A 22,574-nucleotide genomic window follows, 5' to 3' on the forward strand; every position below is an offset into this window, starting at 1 on the left:
GCTTTTCTTTTTTATTATTTACTAGCTGAGCGTGCCCGGTCTTGCTTGGGATTCAATATTAGCTTGAGTTTATGCGTCGATTCAAAAAAGCATGCTATATTTTTCTGTTTCATTTGTATGGGAGCCCCCTCCCCCTTTGCTGATGGGGGGAGGGGTCTCGAACCATCATAAGAACCTTTCCCGGCCCCGAAAACCCCTGCATACAAATTTTCACGTCGATCGGTGCAGTTGTTTCCGAGTCTATAAGGGTCAGACAGACACACGAAAATGCGTAATTTTGTTATCAGAAAACGAGGCGTTTCCGTGATGGGAAAAGGGGTTTCCCTAACACAGTCGCCGAATATTGATACCGAGCACGTAATCCTACGTCAAATCTACGGTCGTGTCTTGGATACAAACTCTTACTTTTTGGACTTTAAATAAACTTTGCCACATGGGTATCACAAAAAAAAAATGGTCATTTGCATTCTCGAATGGATTACGACATGTTTAAGCCTTCAAAAGAGCTGTTTGTTTACGACAGCGCCTGCATTGGACCCATGTGGCGAAACGCAGTCCTACAATCGTAAAACCTTGCAATCTAGCATTTGAAGGACAACAATAACATTTTCAAACGTGTGTGCTCTCGTGCTTTTACTTAGCGAAACAGGTTGTAAAAAATATGCCACATGGGCATTTATGATCTTTTTTATGTGATAACAGAACAAGGAATGTTTCAGTCTTCTTAAGAGTTGTTTAATTCTGACAGATACAGATGATTTCCGTTGATGAATTTTACATCGAATCCATGTGGCAAACTTCATATGAATACTTCAAGACCAACAATTGAAATAGCCTTAACTCCATTTTGTAAACAAACCTTGTAAGGCCATTTTATCGCGAACAGATGTCCGCAAAGGCAAACCAACATAATGAACAGGTAAGGGAAATTCTCCTCTACCCGATTGTGGTTTAGGTTTGCGAATGAAAGTTTCGGTTCGCGAGAAAATGGCCTTACAAGGTTTGTTTACAAAATGGAGTTAAGGCCATTTCAATTGTTGGTCTTGACTTGTTTGCGAAAGGTAATGGTTTTTTGGTTCTGGACCAGGATTAATAAAATCTGATAGACTTAGGCGGGTAATGACATCCAACATAAATTTTCTTCGGATCCAGAACAAGTTCATATGATCCAGGATCCTGTGTGCACACTGCAAGGGCAAGTCTAAATAACCCCAGACGTCTAGAGGACTCTGGAGGCATCAACTGCAAGTACGAATCATTCCTTGGCAATTTATTTGAGGACATGGTCAAAGTATCCCAAAGATCATGAGGTCATGTTTTGTGGATTCTTGTCTTCCAGGACAAGTCCTGAGAACTTCAAATTTTTTTTTAATTCAACTGGCTCGAGGCACGTGCAGAGCATCCAGGTTGTTCATTTACAGCTATCAAAGGATAAGTTAGAAGGTCTTGCACCGAAATTATTTTACCTGCACTAAGTTGAGAGCAGGCGTTAAGTTACAGTTGGGACGTAATAGCCAGAGAAGATCATAGATAGCACTAACTAGCGGAAGAATTCCGAATTGTCCTGAACAGTCCTTGACCTCCTGATCAACATTGCCGAAGAAATCATCCGTCTAAATAGTCAGGATCTTGAGATACAGCAGCACAAATATATTCACTTGCAATAATCACTAGCGCCGCCTAGTGGAGAAATTCTTAATTGTTCTGTCCATCATCTAACAATCCTTGACCTCCTGATCAACTTTGCCGAAGAAATCATCCGTCTATATCATCGGTATCTTGAGATACAGCAGCACAAACATATACACTTCGAACGCTCACTAGCGCTGCCTAGCGGAGGAATTCCGAATTTTTCTGTCCATCATCCAACAATCCTTCACCCCCTGATCAACTTTGCCGAAAAAATCATCCGTCTTAATAGTCAGGATCTTGAGATATAGCAGCACAAACATATACATTTCGAATGCTCACTAGCGCCGCCTAGCTGAAGAATTCCGAATTGTTCTGTCCATCATCCAACAGTCCTTGACCTCCTGATCAACTTTGCCGAAGAAATCATCCGTCTAAATAGTCAGGATCTTGAGATACAGCAGGGCAAACATATTCACTTCGAATGCTCACTAGCGCCACCTAGCGGAGGAATTCCGAATTTTTCTGTCCATCATCCAATAGTCCTTGACCTCCTGATCAACTTTGCCGAAGAAATCATCCGTCCAAATTGACAGGATCTTGAGATATAGCAGCACAAACATATACACTTCGAATGCTCACTAGCATCACCTAGCGGAGGAATTCCGAATTGTTCTGTCCCTCATCCAAACAGTCCTTGACCTCCTGATCAACTTTGCCGAAGAAATTATCCGTCTAAATAGTCAGGATCTTGAGATACAGCAGCACAAACATATACACTTCGAATGCTCACTAGCGCCGCCTAGCGGAAGAATTCCGAATTGTTCTGTCCCTCATCCAACAGTCCTTGACATCCTGATCAACTTTGCCGAAGAAATCATCCGTCTATATCATCGGTATCTTGAGATACAGCATTCAAATCATGTAAAATAGGAGATTTTAGGGCGAAACTGTGAAAACCATAACTTACCCTATCGGGCCCAAGATGAAACCCACATAACATAACTCTTGACGATCTTAAAGACAAGTTCTAAAGACTATGAGATCCAACAAGTCCATGGTAATCCACATTATATCAAAGGAGAAGTTCAGATTTCCCTAGAGCCAACCCAAAGAACTCACCGGGAAAGTTCGAAGAACTGCTAGGACAAGCCGTACGAATATTCAAAAAGACCCCACGCCATGTCTAATAGAGGCCAAGATCTACGGAGTACCGAAAACTTCCTTGACTAGTCCAAACCAATCCAGTAAACCACTAGGTCAGCTGCAGTTACAAGTAACTTGTTTCTCAGAAGTTAATGCGATTTGCGGTCTTGGACAAGGTTGTTCTGATGCATAGTATTATCAATTTAAATCCGAAGTTTAGTAAAAATTGAGTTATTTTTGAAGCTTTGGCGTTCCAGAAATACCTATATTGTTGGATATTTGACAGTATTTCAAAAACCGATGGCCGCCATTTTGGATTCCAAAATGGCGGTGAACATCGGATTTTGACATCTACATGTCGCACAGTGGGACGAAATCAAAAAAAGTGGGACATGGCTATTTGCGATGAAACTATTGAGTGTAGCTTTTTGATGTTGTCTAGAATGTTTCTTTATTTTTTAAGTACTTTATTTAAAAAGTGAAAGTTTTTGGTTAAGGAAGGTATACACTCAGATAAAAAAAAATAACTTTTTTATGTCTTGTTAAATTTGATGAACAGCTATGGAAACATTGAAGATGAAGTCTTTTTAAGAAACTTTGTCCAAGGTTTAAACTTTCTATCTCTCAAGTGGACGAAGTTATAGGGTGAAAATGGACTACAAACGTTAGTACCCCCTTAAAAAACGTTTTTTCACGATAACTTTTTTCTTTGAATTTTTCTCGTTTTTAAATATCCTACAAAGTTGTAAGTGCTTAGAAAATGCACATTTTTGCAGAAGACAGTAAATCGCTATCTCTTTGTTGAAAGGATTTACGTAAGTTTTTACAATTTTTTTACACTATCTTTAAGGGGGTGTACCTTGCAGGTTAGCAGGTATTAGCAGTTAATGACAACGTCATTTCATTCAGCATGCACGCAAAAATGTGCATTTTCTAAGCACTTACAACTTTGTAGAATATTTAAAAAACGATAAAATTCAAAGAAAAAAGTTATGGTGAAAAAACGTTTTTAAGGGGTTACTAACGTTTGTAGTCCATTTTCACCCTATAACTTCGTCCATTTGAGAGATAGAAAGTTTAAACCTTGGACAAAGTTTCTTAAAAAGACTTCATCTTCAATGTTTCCATAGGTGTTCCATCAAATTTAACAAAACATTAAAAGTTATTTTTTTTATCTGAGTGTATACCCTCCTTAACTAAAATTTTTCACTTTTTAAATAAAGTACTTAAAAAATAAAGAAACATTCTAGACAACATCAAAAAGCTACACTCAATAGTTTCATCGCAAATAGCCATGTCCCACTTTTTTTTTTTGATTTCGTCCCACTGTGGCGTCGTTTTCGTTCCGAAAATACCCGTATTGTTGGATATTTGGCAGTATTTCTAAACCCAATGGCCGCCCTTTTGGATTCCAAAATGGCATCCATCATCAATTTTCGACCTCTACACGTCACCACTGTTCCGAAAATACTCACTTTGCACAGCAACATACTATACGGGGTAAGCTTCGAGACATTCAGAGAGCATATTCAGGAAGTTTGCATGTACTCTAGCGCCACGTAGTGAGAGATTTCTGAGCTAATATGACCACCATCCGGAAGACCATGGTCATCTGAACAACTTAGCTGGAGACAGTAACCTTATATATGGCCAGGATCCCGAGATACAGCTTACATAGGAAGTTCACATGCACACTAGCGCCGCGTAGTGAGAGAGTTCTGAACTAGTACGATCAACATCCGGAAGGAATCGGTCACCTCTAGCGGCGTAGTTTCCAATGGTACAAGCTTGTTGGTCTAACCCAGTTCAATAACTTTGTCCAAGACAGTAAAGCTTTGAAATTAATGAGATTTCAGTTGAATAAAAGTGCGCGGAATTAAGTGCACTGTTGAGTTGCTTATTTTGCTCTCTGAAGAGCGAGTGCAATGGGAGCCCTGAGGAAAAACCTAGAGTAGCATTTCTCAATCTAAAGGGCTGCGGGATACCCTCAGGAATGGGTTGCAGAAATTTCCAACAACTTGGTCATGTTTTCCAAAAATTTCGTTGGGATAATCCACATTGATTCGCAATGAATTTAGTTTCATCTAGTTCGTTTATTTGGGAGGCTCAATCATGTTAGCTTTACGGAGCCAATAATTCATTGTTCAGTTTATAGCAAAATTCACTTATTTCTATGTCTAGTAGGAGTTGGGCCAAGTACACGTGGTTGACCCGAGATTAGAGGGGTACACTGTCGAAGGATAGGATCAAGGGAGGAGTTTGGGGGTGAGGCTTCGTTGTCTCATCAGAGCGTTGTCGTCAGTATATGAACGGTAGTGCGGTTCTAGATTCGTGTGGAGTTCGACCGGCTATGGTGACCAGTTGGCGACAATGAGACGGAGGGGAGACAAGACAAACAAAAACTAACAAAGAGAGAATGATTTTTCTGGTTTGCTAGAGGGGAAACTGATTGAACTTCATAATTTTAAATATATGCGAAATTTATACACATTTACAATCATTGCCATATTTGTGATTGATGGGTTATTTCAGAGTTGTTAGGGTTGTTTTGGCGTTTTTAGGGCTGTTTGATCATTTAGTTTCAGTACCATTCAATCGACCGTTCAAACTAATTTTAAGGCCTTTTTGGCATTTTGTGCGTGTTTTTGGACCATTTTGACATGTTTAACCCTTATAAAGAATGATATACATATTGCTTGGAAAGTCGAATTTCATATACCAATCAACTCAGCTTGATGAGATCGGAAAATTTCCGTATGTGTATGTAAAGAAAATGTGTCTAAGACGTGTTTCTCGACAACCACTGCACGGAATTGGACGCAACAACCACCAAATGAAAGATTTCACGGTTCCGTATTGTTGGAATCGGTCAACTGGTTCCGGAGATATTAAATTTTTGTAAGAGTTCTGAAACGCATTTCACCTTTTTTAATATTATACGGTGTCATTAAGAATAAGCGCTTCTTGTGCAAACAAAACCATGGAACATCAAAGCGTTTGTCGTTCTACCAAAATGGAATCGAACGGTTGTCATCATTCAGAAATCGGTCCCAGTCCAATAATGTTCGCAGCAAATCACAATTTTCTACGACCATCCAACAAATCACCTCCTTTAGCATCCAACCGCCGTGCGGTTTGTTTATGAGCAAATAAAACGATCCAGTTGAAGCTGTGTTTTCTTTCGGAACTGCCTGAAGCTCATGTCCCCCGAAGAGATCGCTCTTACTTATTGCCACCGCCGCCACCAGTCTAGTAGCAAATGGTAGGGCTGCAGCTTGCCGACGGGGCAAACATTAATCATACAATTCAAAATACATTCCGCCATCCAGTCAGTCAGTCAGAGATGTGCGTGGGCAATTAGCACCTTCGTTTACCTCTTCTATTTTCTAAGACTGGAGCTCTAGCTTGCCAGGAGAGTAGGAGTGTATCGAGAGACGGTCCGCGTCTATAAATCACACCTCGATCCATATAAATCAAAATCGAGACCAGACCGCGGAGAGCCGTCGTTGGTTGGTCTGAAGTCGCGTTCAAATTTCGCACATAATTTATGTGCGTGCCGTTCTTCGGAGCGATTGCGGATCACTTTCTTGCATCTCCTCCGGCACCAGTAATGGCAAAATCACGATTTACCGAAAATAATGGCCAAGGACTGTCAATTTGAATAAAGCGAGCGCGTAAAATGCGAGATGCAACTGCAAGCCAAACGAAAATCCAGCTGATATGTCAACGTCATTCGTCGTGGATGCCGCCGTCGTATGTAGCGACGCTTTGTTTTGGGGTTTTGTTTTTATGGTAATTTCTTTATTATCATTTTTATTGTTCTTCCTCGTTGTTGGCGCTGTTGGATGGATGGGAGCGCGAACACGCCGCAGGCCGTAAACATCGAACGATGGGAAGAAGGTGTTATGTAAATGCTGTTTTATTCACGTTTTGGTCGACGCCATTATGGGTGTTTAAATCTGGAAATTTCGGAAATTTAAGCAGATTTCCAGCAGAGTTTATTTTGTTTATTAAACTGCAGCAATATTTTAAATTTGTTGAAATATCGCATTTCGGTCATACGACCAATCGTAAGTTGAATCATGATTTGAAAGTCGGTCTGAAAAATGGACAGATTCCTTTTATAAATTCAATACAAATTTGTTCAAAGTGATGATTATCAATTTTAAGCAAGTCACGAAGAGGTGTTAGGTTTTGAACGCTTATAGCTCTGTCATTTATGGATGAAATTAAAATCCAAATACACCAATCGATAGGAAATAACTCCACAAATGTACTGAAATAAATAATTTTCCAATTATCTATTTAAAACTTAAAAAAATCCGAATAAAACGTGACAATTGTGTCACTGTTCTTATGAAATAAACGTTTTCCCTAACCCAGACATCATGATCGAGTACCACTTGGATGCACATCATTCTGCTTGAACCTGTACTGTTGTAAATGAGCGCTGCTGTTGCGCCTCCGCTCATTTTCGTATCGGACTATGATGCGTAACTATGATGCTTACTATCAAAAAAATGTATGTGATGTTTTGCCACTTCTAGGCTAGTTGATTACCGATTATCAGTTTTGTAAAAAATGGTCACCAGCACTGGTCTAGCCTAGTAACCTCACCCTACCCTAGTTACGCAATTGTCGTTTGTACAGAAACTCTCCCAAACTCTCACCACGTAGAATCGAACCATCTCTCCTCTCGTACGGACACTACCATGGAATCGATAACAGATTGGATATTATTAGGTAGCGATAACGATCGGGACTAATGACGTCACTGCGGTGATGTGTGATTGAATGGGCGAATGTGCAGTGTTGTAAAGGATGGAAGGAACCTCAAAACAGAAACCAATCGAAGCGCCTACATCCGCTCTTATAAAGGCGCCCAAGAAGGTCCCACCCCAGAAACGACAGTGCTTTTTATTGCCCCCCTAAACGGTGTTGGGAAGGGTCCGGTAGCCCAACATTATGGTCCTTAGAACCGGATTATCCGAAAAACCGGACAAAGGACACTGCCAGCGTTGATCAACGCATGGCTTGGTCGCCAAAATGGAAAAATGGCTTAAGGAGCTATTGTGGAGGCACACAATTAGCAGCCATCACTGCGGCACAATCTATTACCTCGTCATCTCCATTGCACTTTTGCATTGCAAAACAAATCCTTCATCCAACGGACGTGTGAATACCGAAATCTCCCCATTCGGCACTGGATTTGCATTTACACTACAAAGGATCACCTACATCTCTACTACAGGCCTCGATGGATTTCATAGCATTGAACCTAGGCGAACGGCCTGGTTTTCCAGGTAAATACTTGAGCAGTGTATGTCCATCCGGATGGACAATGTGAATGTCAAAAAATAACATCTTGCAACGAACAGTACTCAAGTAACAATTTTGGTTTTATGAGGGTTCGGTAGACCATGATTTGGACTTGTAGAATGCTAACCTCTATAAAGCTTGCAATGTTACTTGGGTATGGATTCCACAACAGTCAACGATCACAGCTGATATCTGGTCAGCTGTTTTTCTCGAATTCGACGTCACGGAAGCAAATCGAGCCAATCACGATGCGATCGGATACAGTTGGGCCAGGCAGCGAAGAACGAACACCGCAGCCGCACATAACAACAAACGTCTTGGTACACAACTGATCGGTGGAAGATTGGATTTGGACCTCTGTAGCCACGAAGAAGGAGAGCCAAGCATTGAGTTCACGCATATGAGAAGATTCGATCCGGACCTCGGACTAGGAGCAATATTGGTTCTACGATGACGTCACACCTACGGATTCTCTCTTATCACGGATTGGATGAAATCGGGAAGCTGCACCTACTTGGTCAGACAACGCAACACACGGAACAGTTACGTTTTCCATTGGTATGAAGACTGGCAAACGGCTCATCGATCAGCTGATCGTTTGAAGAGTATTTCAGTTTGCGCTGATTCTGCCTGATCTGTAAAAGGACAACACACGGAATGGTTTCGTATACAACCGGGCTTTCGAATTCTACGAAGCCATACCCACGTTTAACCAATCGAGCTGCGTTGATCACCATGGTCTTTATTCTCTGCCTGGTCTGAAGATCGTTTGATGTAACGGAAGGGATTCACGAATTGTTCAGCATGGACCAATGACACCACCTACCACATGTTATCACATGCTATCACTAGGAGTACTGATAGATCAAAATCCAATTCGATCGCTATTGGCTCAATCAATATCCAAGCAGGCACAAGGGTGTCTGCTACCCTACTCCACGGTTTGGGCACATCGGTGCTCATTACCAATTCCAAGGCAATGACACGACGGTGTCTATTCGCCAATCCAAAGATTGAGTACAAAGGGTGCTCAATTTCACATCCCAAGCTAAGACACAAGGGTGTTCTAGCAAACTCCAAGGGTCTAGCATAGAGGGTGCTCGAACCAATTCCAAGGCAAGGACACAAGGGTGTCCTCCAGCCATCCCACTCATCCAAGGCAAGAGTACAAGGGTGCTCAATGCCAATCCCCATAGACAGGGGGCAAACACCACGGATTGGGTACACAGGGTGCCCATGGATTAGATACACTAGCTTGGACATAATGGATGTTCAAGTATAATTCCAACCGGACACTGGGTGTCCACGGATGATTCAATAACCAAGGTTGTAGACTCTAGGGGTGCCTGCAGTCTGCCTCTCGGATCCAGGAGCATTCCATTCAAACCAGAAAGAACAGGACTACGGTGTCCTGTATTCATCAGCAGCAGGCATTAGGGGTGTCTGGTCCCATATTATCACGTATATGGATACTTGGTGGCAATTCACCTCAAACATTTGGCCTTAACATTCGAATTGGAGCGAATCTACCGGACTTCCGGTAACCCAACATTAATGTAAAAAAAACACATCCCTCATTATTAATTGGTTCGATGGGGATCACTTTGAGCAGGACCGAGGAATTGGTCACATTCACCAAATTACACTGATAGGCAAAATAAAGTGCCCACCCCATCATTTTTTGAATTTCTCTCATTTATTTGGTTCAAATTAAAGTAAATACACTGTAGTATTTTTTATATCTTATTCTTTATATTCTTTTTAAGTTTCACTTATAGAATACCAGATAAAAAGAAGAGACTGACTCGAAGAAAAAAAAATCAAAATGGGTGTAAAAAAGAACAGTGACAAAAAAAAGTGCCCACTGCATTTTAACTCCAGAAAACATAAAATAAAGTAAAAGAATACCAGCCTAATAGTTAATGTGTCCTCCTTTGGCCTTCAGGACCAGCTGCAGGCGCTTCGGCATGCTCTCCACTAGATTCTTCAGGTGCTGTGGATCTAGTTCTTCCCAGGCGCGCTCCAGGGCTTCAAAATAGTTATTTTTATTGGTAACACCAGTTTTGTCAACCCTGGCATCGAGAATCGCCCACAAATTCTCGATGGGGTTGAGGTCCGGGCTTTGTGGAGGCCATTCCAGTGGTTTAATTCGACATGACCGGAAGAAAGACTTAGTCTTCTTGGCAGTATGCTTCGGATCGTTGTCCTGCTGGAATACGAATTTCTCCTCAAGGCCCGTCTGGATCAGCGAAACTTCCAGATTTTCCCGCAGGATGTCGATGTAGGAATCTGCCGTCATTATCCCGTCGATTTTCACCAGGCTTCCCACTCCACCCCACGAAAAGCACCCCCAGACCATCACATTTCCTCCTCCATGCTTCACCGTGCCTTGTATGTGGCGCTCCTGAAGCTCCTCACCCGATCTACACCACACACGAACCCGTCGCTTCCGGTTGAACAGTTCGAATTTTGATTCGTCCGTCCAGAGAACCGTTTTCCAGAACTCTAGGGGCTTATCAGCATGCTCCTTAGCAAACTTAAGCCGTTTGACTTTGTTTGCCTTGCTGATAAATGGGCGCTTCCGAGCAACTTTGCTGTTCAACCCCTGTGCTACGAGACGGCGACGAACAGTTCGACTGGAAACTGTTAGCTGAAGAGCCTCCTGGATCTCGCGGACAGTTACCTTCGGGTTCTTCTTCACTTCACGCATGATCTTGGTGTCCGTTCTCGCATCCGTTTTGCGCATCCTGCCTCTGCCAGGGCGATCCACCACTGATCCGAACGATTTCATTTTCTGCAGAATTTTCCCGACCGCTGTTTTGCTGATATTGTACTTCCTAGCGACAGACCGGTGCGATTCACCGTTTTGCACATCACGAACAACCAATTTTCGGATACACACGGGAATTGCTTTCGAAATCACTACGTCCTCCATTTTTTTCAACTGATTCAAATGCGATCACGTGTACAAATGCACCAGTTCCACCCGTTTGCTTCAATACATGTCAAACTTTCAAAACAAAAACAATCGAGGGGTTTTCCGATGGAAACTTATCGAAAACATACCGATTTTTGAAGTGGGCACTTTTTTTTGTCACTGTTTTCTTTTTCAATCCAAATTGATTTTCTTTTACTTCAAGTAAAACTTTATATTTTCAGTATTCCATAGGTGTAACTTTAAAAGAATAATAAAGGTAAGACATCGAAACAGACTACGGTGTGTTTATTTGAATTTGAACCAAATAAATGAGAGAAATTTCAAAAATGATGGGGTGGGCACTTTATTTTGCCTATCAGTGTACTTGTGTTTCGAGTTGGTCAAGAGACAGCCCTATTGGGTTGTACGCAATAGTGACGTAGGACTACGTGGTCTTATTTGTTAACTGCAGCAGGAGCTTGTGTTTTGTGTAGGAATAGGAACTTAAGCAGGGTTCTCTCTGTTCATACTCTATAGTATGACGCGCTTGACATAGATGACCCACAGCGACTCACGAAGAACTACTGATTCCGATCAATAGCGGTGCGGTTTCTTCCTCCTTCTATGGATGCTCATGTGGGCTGCAGCTCGCTGCTTGCAGGCAGCCTTTCGTTGTGTACTGGAGAACAATATTAAACGCTCCGCGCTGCAAGCACTGCTGATGCCGACGACCAGACACCACCTATACACGGTGATTGAACTGAATCCGATCAGCGGTTGATAGCTAGATGCTTGCGGGGAGCCTTTCGTTGTGTACTGCAGAACATCACCACTCACCACGCGGTGAGACCGGATGGAATTCAACTTTGAAATCTGTGTTAGGGAAAGCTCTTTTCGCAGGCAATCGGTGATAATTTTAACTATTATAGCAACAGTTGCACATTCGTGCAGTTTTCAATAGTAACATTTTGAAAAATGATAAAGTCTTAAATTAAACAGATGCGTAGGAATATTTCTGATCGATTAGTGATAAAATTATTGAAATTTGTCCAGGGGGCAGTTGAGTTATTAAAGTTCAAAATCTTTCATAATTTCGTTACATGTTCCATTTTCGGTTTTCACAAAGTGTACCCCCTTTTTGAAATCACAGACGTAGTCCTACGTCAAAAAATCTGGTTTAAGAGGAATTCTGAAATGTTTCAAAAATCTAGGTGTCCAAATATTGGTGTCCAATTTATGCCAAAATGAAGATTTTTCGAGGCAAATTTTTGCAGTTTGGAAAATCTTAAAAATGTTTTTTTTTGTCATTGAAAAACAGACAAAAATTTGTGATATTTGTGATATTTTTCAGCGTGTATTTTTTTCTGCAATTGCAATCCTGTTTCCTACAACTTTGTCGATTAGATGAGTCTTTATCGTGCTATGATTTATTTAAAAAATACCAAACACGCCAAATTAGGTGAGAGGCAAAATGGCCGAATTCCAGCACAAACTTGGTTCATTGTGCCTAGAGAACAATTCCACGTCAAATGACGAATCGTTCCGACTCGACCTTATTCGGTATGCATGCAACTTTCAGGGTTACCAGTGAACCGGGAAATCTGGTCAATCGGGAAAAAGCTGGGAAAAATCCTGTGAAATTCTATGACAAATCGGGAAAACATACTTAATATTTAAATGCATAGGACTAGCTCGGTAATCTCTGGGTCATTACTGTCATGGTAAATTTAGAGCTGGCTTCTTACTTATTTTTAATTTGTTTGCCACCGCCCAATTCAAATTTATGCGCTCCTTTCAAAGGGGAAATTGACCTACACACTTTGAAATAACTTATTTTACACGTGACGGAATCCATCTTTGACATAAAGGGTCAGACGTAAACAAATGTTTCATGTAAAATTAAGTGCTCCGAGACTGAAAAGTTCGTTACTTAACGAAAAGTGCGTTTGACTGAGTTGAATTTCGCGTTTGTTATGACTCAATTTTATGTCAAAACTGACGCTCGTATATGTCAGTCTCAGAGCACTTGAATTTACATGATTTTTTTCTAAGTGTGTAGTGAGTAAATAACATTGCCAAAAATGGTAATCTCTGAGACATCCCTTCACTCAACAACGGATGAGTTTGGTAAAGGGAATGCTCAATGTGCTTTACGATCTGAAACTTAATCTAGCCCTGATGATGATTCTTACCCAGAGATCGAAACGTTGGTGATGATGAAACTGTAATCAGCACTTTACCCAGTCAAATGACTAATTATTCAAGGTTTTTAAACTTCCTCGAAAGGCTATACTTTTCTGATGTGAAGCTTCACTGAAGTTGTTGAAACTGCCCTAAAGATCTCTGAACTTCAGTAAAGTTCTCTAGACTTTTAAAAGTTCCCACAATTTTCTTGAAGCAAATTGAACTGCCCTAAAGTTATTTGATCTTTCCTGAGGCTCCTACAATTTTCCTGCAGTTTTCTAAACCATGACTGGTCATGGGACTTCCCTTAAAATCTCTAAACTTCCCTGAACCCTAATGAACTTGCCTGAAGTTTTTGCTTCTTCTTGACAAAATACTGTAACTGTCTCTAACGTTCCAACAATTTTCATGATTTTCATGGCAGTTTCCTTAAGATCTCGCAATATTTCTGAAATTCTTAGAACATTTTAGAAATTCTTGAATGTCCCTGCAATTAATTAGTAAACTTGTCTACTATCTTTTATTGCACTAATTATCAGCGATCTTACTTTTATACTCAATTGCATAGTTAATTAATTACAAAACGTTTTTCGTTAATTAAATATTAACTTGCTCAACTGCCTGATTACTTATTAACTCACTATACTTGCTTAATAATTAACTATCTAAATATGTACCTTACAAACTAACCAATACGCCCCGCAGGCAGCAAACGCTTTCCATATCTTCACATCCGAACTAGCTTCAGGTGTAATGATTAGTTTTCACCTTTCATCCAATTCAAAGATCCTATTTAAACAACATAAATATTCACTCAATTATGCAACCGCCTGATACCGATTTAATCACGTCCGGCCATCATCCATGGAGCCCTTCTCCGCCGCCTCTGCCGCCACGCAAGTTCGGGGCGGTCGAAGTCGATCGCATGATAAATTACATCAACATGAGCAGTTCACCCCTTTGCTGCGATCTCCTCCTCCCCGCTGCTACGCTCCTGAAACGATCAGATCAAATTAAAATGTTAATCAGAGCTATAAATCATAATTTTCCGACCTGAACCTAACCTCAACAACCGGAGTCCGACGATACATGAATCCACTTTGTTAACCAATTTGATTTTCCTCTTCTTCTGCTGCTTCGTCTTCTTTCTGTTTTAATTGGGCGGATCATCAATCCGACAACTGCCCGAAGGGATCGTATTACCCTTCACCGTTGCGCAAAATTGGCGTGTCCAAATATCCGGTTATTCAATCGGGTAGTAAACGGTGGTCACCCTAACAGACTGATTTCAATTAGTCTGCGCTTCGCAGCCTACTTTGGTTACCAATTTTAACTCATTATTTTTTTCGATTTTCTTCTTTTTGCAGATCTTTAACACCCCGGCAAATCTCCCTGGCAATAACAACAACAACAACAATAATATTAACAGCAGTAGCAGCAGCAGCAGCACCGGCCTACTGAGCGGTCCGCGGTTTGTCGTTCTGCATCGGCACAATGGCGACTTTGGTTTCACCCTGCGGCACTTTATCGTCTATCCACCGCCGGAAGCAACTTCGGTTTGTATTTCCCTCTGTCCTGTAATTTATCAGTAAAATGTCACTAACATTTTCCGTTTGGAATTTTTAGGACCCCAACACCGATCGCCTAGCGGCGGCAGCCGGGATGCCCAACTTTGCCCAACCGATGGACACCGTGTTCGTGAAGAAGGTTCACCCGAACTCGCCGGCCTTCCTGGCCGGACTGCAGGAAGGCGACCGGCTGCTGGCGGTGAATGGCCTCTCGGTGGCCAGCTTGCCGTACGCGCAAGTCGTGGCGACGATTCAGCAGACGCCGAAAACGCTGACGCTGCAGGTGGTGCCGAAGAACTACGACCTGCTGCAGACGGTAGGTTTTTTTGGGTGGTTAGTTGAGGGAGGTTGTTGCGAAATCCTGGATTTGTTAGATATTAGGATGTTCAGCAGGACAGAGGGATTTTTTTTTCGAATTCCTGGAAAGAATTTCCTAGAATTTCTCTACAGGATTCTTAAAAAATCTTCACGATAGATTTTTTTAGACTTGCGAAACAGTCTTCAGAATGTTCTAACTGGCCTATTGGAGACTCTTCTGAATTCCAATATCTGCCAGACGAAATTCAAACAGGTTAGAATCAACCTTGAAATAACTGAGCTTTTACCTTTGAATAACGAGCTGAAGCTGAGCAAAGATCTTCATGATTTAAAATACAAATTGTAAAAAGTTGTGATCATGGCTTTGCACAGTGGTCTAAGTCCGAAAAAAACTTTATCGTTCGAAATATGAGTTGGAAAACTTAATTTTAAGCATGTGGTGTTTTAGGAAAAGTTTTTCGAAATTGAATTATATAAATTTTGACACTATTCGTTATTTGATTAATCCCCCTAGAAGTGAGATGAAAAATCTTTTTTTTTCAAATGTCAATGTGTCGCATCGGTGTTTTCAGTAAAGTTGTAGAACACATTATTGCAAGAAAGTTTGCTGAAGACGCTAACTTTGGGGGGTATTAATCAAATAACGAATAGCCTCAAAAGATAGATCTTTCAATTTCAATAAACATTCCCGAAGGCCAACTTAAATCTCAAACGACCACGTTTTTTTTCGGTTTTAGACCACAGCACAGTTGGCAAAAACTAACCCAGAACAGCACTTATTTCGAGTCGCTAGCCGTGCTTAAATGTTAGAGATACCTATTCCTATGTATAAAAATCCGGGAAATCTAATGCCGGTGGTTTTGCTGAGCAGACCATTGAATTAGCCTATTTTGCCCCATTTTCCCCCCAAAACTCGTTATTTGAGCTGAATACTGCCGTTAGATTTCAGACATAAAACGCATAATTTCCTATGTGAAAAATTTCAACAAATCCATTGCAGCACATATCGGATAGTGTAGATCACGGGAAGTAGCTCGTTTTGCACCATTTTGCCCAAAATTTAATTCACCATTAACTGGAAACGCTTTCGGCAATGTGGGGCTTTAGGTAGTGATGAAACGTAGCTAGAACTATTTCACAGCCGCAGACAGTATATGAGCAAATCAAACGCGCACTTTTTTGCCTGTAGATTCGATCATTTTCAAACTGCTATTCAATTTTCATACTGTCGTACTCAAGCGGAACTATTAACCTACCCTCTTCAATTATCACACTAAAGCTTCATGTTAGATAGCATTTCCAACCAACTCTGAAAATCGCAAACTTCACATATAAAGTATCATAAAAACACTTTGAAGGTATGCCTCAAGATGACCTTTGTATCCCCTGGACATCAGCCATGGCCTCCAACGTATTGTCGACAGAATCCGGAATGTTTTGATACGCATCACGACTATTTATTGTTGCAATCAGAGACACTTCCCTGGGTTTTTTTTTACGAGTTGAACTAGTCTCAATTGGGGCCTCCCTTAGCTCAGTCGGTAAAGGCGCAACTACAAAGCAAGACCATGCTGGAGGTGGCTGGGTTCGGTTCCCGGTCCGGTCTAGGAATTTTTCGGGTTGGAAAATTTCTCGACTTCCCTGGGCATAGAAGTATGATTGGACTTGCCACACAATTATACTGATGCAGAAATGGTACAGGCATCGGAAGCTCTCAATTAATAACTGTGAAAGTGCATCTTAGAAGACTAAGTTGAGAGCACGCAATAAGCTAATATGCGATATGAAATAAGCTTGAAATGCGAAGAAGAAGAAGAAGAAGACTAGCCAACAATCTCACTAATAAAGATAAAAAATATCCCTGGGACTTCCGGAACCTGCTTCAGGGACATTTAGTGGCCATTGTTACTCTAGTAGATTAGCATGGTCTCTAATGAATTATCCATGAATTTCTAGAAATTTTGATATGCCGCATGAGTAGTTTTTGTTGAAATTAGACGTTGGCCACAAGTTACTGGGCTTCCGAAACCTGTTCCAAAGACATTGGGTGTCCATTATATATCCAGATAATTGACATGGTCTCTAATGCCATGGTCATTAAATTTTGAAAATTTTGATATGCCACACGTCTGGTTTTTGATGAAATTAGAGGATGGCTACTTCCTCCGGGGCTTCCGAAATCTGTTCCAGGGACATTGGGTCATTGTCACTCTTGTCTCTAATGAATTATCCATGAATTTTTAGAAATTTGTATATGCCGAATGACTAGTTTTTGTTGAAATTAGAGGATGGCTACTTCCTCCGGGGCTTAAGGAATCTGTTCCAGGGACATTGGATGGCCTTTGTCACTCTTGTCAATTGGCATGGTTTCTGATGACATGTCCATAAAATTCTGAAAATTTTGATATGCCGCATGACTAGTTTTTGATGAAATTAAAGGTTGGCCACATCCTCCACGGCTTCCGGAACCTGTTCCACGGACATTGGGTAATCATTGTCACTTTTGTCAATTGGCATGGTCTCTAATGACATGTCCATAACATTCTGAAAATTTTGATTTGCCGCATGACTAGTTTTTAATGAAATTAGAGGATGGCTACTTTCTCCGGGGCTTAAGGAATCTGTTCCAGGGACATTGGATGGCCTTTGTCACTCTTGTAAATTGGCATGGTCTCTGAGGACATGTCCATAAAATTCTGAAAATTTTGATATGCCGCATGACTAGTTTTTGTTGAAATCAGAGATTGGCCACATCCTCCAGGGCTTCCGGAACCTGTTCCAGGGACATTGGGTAATCATTGTCACTTTTGTCAATTGGCATGGTCTCTGATGACATGTCCATAAAATTCTGAAAATTTTGATATGCCGCATGACTAGTTTTTGATGAGATTAGTGGATGGCTACTTCCTCCGGGGCTTAAAGAATCTGTTCCAGGGACATTGGATGGCCTTTGTCACTCTTGTAAATTGGCATGGTTTCTGATGACATGTCCATAAAATTCTGGAAATTTTGATATGTCGTATAACTAGTTTTTGCTGAAATTAGAGGTTGGCCACATCCTCCAGGGCTTCCGGAACCTGTTCCAGGGGCATAGGGGTAAACATTGTCACTTATGTCAATTGGCTTGGTCTCTGATGACATGTCCATAAAATTCTGAAAATATTGATATGCCGCATGACTAGTTTTTGATGAAATTAAAGGTTGACCACATCCTCCACGGCTTCCGGAACCTGTTCCACGGACATTGGGTAATCATTGTCACTTTTGTCAATTGGCATGGTCTCTAATGACATGTCCATAACATTCTGAAAATTTTGATTTGCCGCATGACTAGTTTTTAATGAAATTAGAGGATGGCTACTTTCTCCGGGGCTTAAGGAATCTGTTCCAGGGACATTGGATGGCCTTTGTCACTCTTGTAAATTGGCATGGTCTCTGAGGACATGTCCATAAAATTCAGAAAATTTTGATATGCCGAATGACTAGTTTTTGCTGAAATTAGAGGTTGGCCACATCCTCCAGGGCTTCCGGAACCTGTTCCAGGGACATAGGGGTAATCATTGTCACTTTTATCAATTGGCATGGTCTCTGATGACAAGGTCATAAAATTCTGAAAATTTTGATATGCCGCATGACTAGTTTTTACTGAAATTAGAGATTGGCCACATCCTCCAGGGCTTCCGGAACCTGTTACACGGACATTGGGTAATCATTGTCACTTTTGTCAATTGGCAAGGTCTCTGATGACATGTCCATAAAATTCTGAAAATTTTGATATGCCGCATGACTAGTTTTTGTTGAAATCAGAGATTGGCCACATCCTCCAGGGCTTCCGGAACCTGTTCCAGGGACATTGGGTAATCATTGTCACTTTTGTCAATTGGCATGGTCTCTGATGACATGTCCATAAAATTCTGAAAATTTTGATATGCCGCATGACTAGTTTTTGATGAAATTAAAGGTTGACCACATCCTCCACGGCTTCCGGAACCTGTTCCACGGACATTGGGTAATCATTGTCACTTTTGTCAATTGGCATGGTCTCTAATGACATGTCCATAACATTCTGAAAATTTTGATTTGCCGCATGACTAGTTTTTAATGAAATTAGAGGATGGCTACTTTCTCCGGGGCTTAAGGAATCTGTTCCAGGGACATTGGATGGCCTTTGTCACTCTTGTAAATTGGCATGGTCTCTGAGGACATGTCCATAAAATTCAGAAAATTTTGATATGCCGAATGACTAGTTTTTGCTGAAATTAGAGGTTGGCCACATCCTCCAGGGCTTCCGGAACCTGTTCCAGGGACATAGGGGTAATCATTGTCACTTTTATCAATTGGCATGGTCTCTGATGACAAGGTCATAAAATTCTGAAAATTTTGATATGCCGCATGACTAGTTTTTACTGAAATTAGAGATTGGCCACATCCTCCAGGGCTTCCGGAACCTGTTACACGGACATTGGGTAATCATTGTCACTTTTGTCAATTGGCAAGGTCTCTGATGACATGTCCATAAAATTCTGAAAATTTTGATATGCCGCATGACTAGTTTTTGTTGAAATCAGAGATTGGCCACATCCTCCAGGGCTTCCGGAACCTGTTCCAGGGACATTGGGTAATCATTGTCACTTTTGTCAATTGGCATGGTCTCTGATGACATGTCCATAAAATTCTGAAAATTTTGATATGCCGCATGACTAGTTTTTGATGAAATTAGTGGATGGCTACTTCCTCCGGGGCTTAAAGAATCTGTTCCAGGGACATTGGATGGCCTTTGTCACTCTTGTAAATTGGCATGGTTTCTGATGACATGTCCATAAAATTCTGGAAATTTTGATATGTCGTATAACTAGTTTTTGCTGAAATTAGAGGTTGGCCACATCCTCCAGGGCTTCCGGAGCCTGTTCCAGGGGCATAGGGGTAAACATTGTCACTTATGTCAATTGGCTTGGTCTCTGATGACATGTCCATAAAATTCTGAAAATATTGATATGCCGCATGACTAGTTTTTGATGAAATTAGAGGTTGGCCACATCCTCCACGGCTTCCGGAACCTGTTCCAGGGACATTGGGTAATCATTGTCATCATCATCAGAAGTGCCGAAATTAACCAAAAATATCATCTACAAGCAGCACAAGTGGTTTAAAATAAACTGCAGAGCTCTTGGATCACTTTCACGAATTGACCCACTACAACGGATCTCCCGGAGGACAGTCCCGTGCTCTTCAAGGTCCAACCTAAGATCACAACCGCATTCATTCCTATATCGCTATACTTTCCGAAGAAACCATGGAACTCCAGGATGAGTTTCATGACTTGATTTCTCTTAAGGGTGCTCCGGAGCTTCCGGAGGACCACCCGTGGTCCTCTTAATCCACATGCCGATTCCAGATCACAATTCATTCAAGTTGCATTACCACAATTGATTGAACAAAATAATCGCGGAAGTTTAGGACGACTTTTATGGAAGTTCCGGATTTTCCGGAGGACACTCTCACAGTCCAAATTTTGGTTCCAAATTAAAATTCATTCACATCTCATCACTACGAGTGATTTCAAAGGAAAGCGCCAAGTTCTTGGATCAGTTTCATGAATTGACCGGTTTTACGGATGTTCCGGATGTTCAGCAGGACCGCCCGTGCCCGCCTGAGCCCACATTCCAGTACCAGATCCAAATTGGGTCAGTGTTGTGGGTGTAGTGTTTCCATTTTCCGACCAATTTTGGTTTTCCGGGAAACAGCTGACGGCTCTTCCCGGGAATTTCCGGGAATCCGGAAATATTTTAGTTCTGAAATCAGGCAAATTTAAAGTTGAACTCATGACATATTTTCAATATGTTCTGTATTCAATTTAGGGGAATTTACGTATTCTCGTCAATCTAAGCAGCGTCTGCACTTCTACTAGCATTTTCTCAGCGTCACGCACATATATGATGTGTCTGTTTGTTTACATTCATCTGCTGCTTGCTTCTCTATCCATTCCAATCGACAGAATTTTTCAAAACGTTTTGAAAGCGTTTTTACAACGCTCCAAACTTCTCAGGTGAGTGTGACTATTGTCGGCAGCCTCTTTTTCTTCGGCAACCTTCCCATTAGAACTGCGTGTTAACCAGCTATTCTATTATCGGCAACTCGAAATCAACCCCATTTTGTAGTGCGTATGCTTTATTTGAAGAAAAATGTAGCATTACTGGATTGCTCGATCGTTCAAATATAATCAGATTGAAGCTGAAAGGCTAAACAATCGTTTGGACACATTCAGGGAAGTGCGTTGATGGGAAAACATAGTGAAATTAACGTTTAAATTTTGGTTGCCGAAAACAGTCAGTGGGTGCCGAAGCCAACATTTACCCTATATATTTTAACTTCTATAGAACTATTTATAAAGTGTGGAATAGTTTAGCCACTTAATTTTAATATTTTTACTTCCATTGGAAAAAAATCTTCGAGCTGCCTTTCGATTTTTCTTCCGACTTCTTTAACCGAATTCTCCCAGAAGAAATTTATCGGAATTCTCTACCAACTTTCCTAGAAACTTTAATCTGATTTCATTGGAAGCTTATTCCAGAAGTACTTCTAACCTTCCACAATAGCGTCTTTTGACTTCCGCTAGAAGATTCATCCTCATTCATTCACCTCATTCAAACTTTCTTAAAACTTACATTGGAAGTTTCTGTTCAATAATTTACCAAAAATCACCTATTTGCTCCAATTTCCCGGGAACAAGTGTAGAGGGATTTTTGGGAGAAAAATATAAGAAATTTCCCAGAGAAGGCAAAAGAAACTTCCAAGAGAAAAGTTTGGATTAACTTCCAGAGAACTCTGAAGATCTTTTCTAAGGTAAATTGGTCGAATTCGACTTCTCCGGAATTTTCATCCGACTTCCTCGATCAGTCTTTTTGGCTCCGGATAGAGATGTCTTCTGATTTCCCCTGAAGTTTTTCCCGGAAATTTCTGCTGGATTCCCTCGGAAATATGCTACGACTTCTTCGGGAACATTCTTCCAATTTACCTTAGAAAAGATCTTCAGAGTTCTCTGGAAGTTAGTCCAAACTTTTCCCTTGGAAGTTTCTTTTGACTTCTCTGGGAAATTTCTTGTATTTTTCCCCTAAAAATCCCTCTACCTTCGTTCTCGGGAAATTGGAATAAATAGGAGATTTTTGATAATTTTCCCGGGATGTCCCAGATAGGAATCAATAGTCATATGTCATCACAACAAGTGATTTCATAACACATTTCACATGAAATGTAATAATGCCAGTCTACAGTTAGCAACGCTCGAATCGGTTGCTACAGAGCGCTGCTTTGTGGTGGTTTGGTTTGGTAGTCCACCTACCGATAAGATTGCTCTTAGAGTTCCTAGAAAAGCTCTAGGAGTGATGGATTTTTAAAATAATGTTTTGAATCAACGGCATAGAAGTCGTAGAAATAAGCTGCTTTTTTTTCCTAAGAAGAGTTCCTTGGAAAAAATTTCTTTGCATCCCTTGATA

At 41.0% G+C, this 22,574-nt stretch overlaps 1 protein-coding gene across 7 annotated transcripts in view; it reads left to right on the forward strand.

Annotated features, from left to right (window-relative positions):
* RhoGAP19D (Rho GTPase activating protein at 19D) overlaps positions 1–22,574 on the forward strand; it is a 515,695-nt gene that overhangs the window by 403,554 nt on the left and 89,567 nt on the right. For all 7 annotated transcript variants that reach the window (XM_065220299.1, XM_065220300.1, XM_065220302.1 and 4 more), the window contains exons 3-4: positions 14,563–14,751; positions 14,822–15,079. In XM_065220299.1, the coding sequence (XP_065076371.1) occupies positions 14,563–14,751; positions 14,822–15,079 (447 nt within the window). The remainder of the gene's footprint in view (positions 1–14,562; positions 14,752–14,821; positions 15,080–22,574) is intronic.

This window comes from Ochlerotatus camptorhynchus, unplaced genomic scaffold (genome assembly GCF_037179485.1).
Source record: "Ochlerotatus camptorhynchus isolate MF236.1 unplaced genomic scaffold, CSIRO-AGI_Acam_v1.1 ptg000124l, whole genome shotgun sequence".
NCBI lineage: Eukaryota > Metazoa > Arthropoda > Insecta > Diptera > Culicidae > Ochlerotatus > Ochlerotatus camptorhynchus.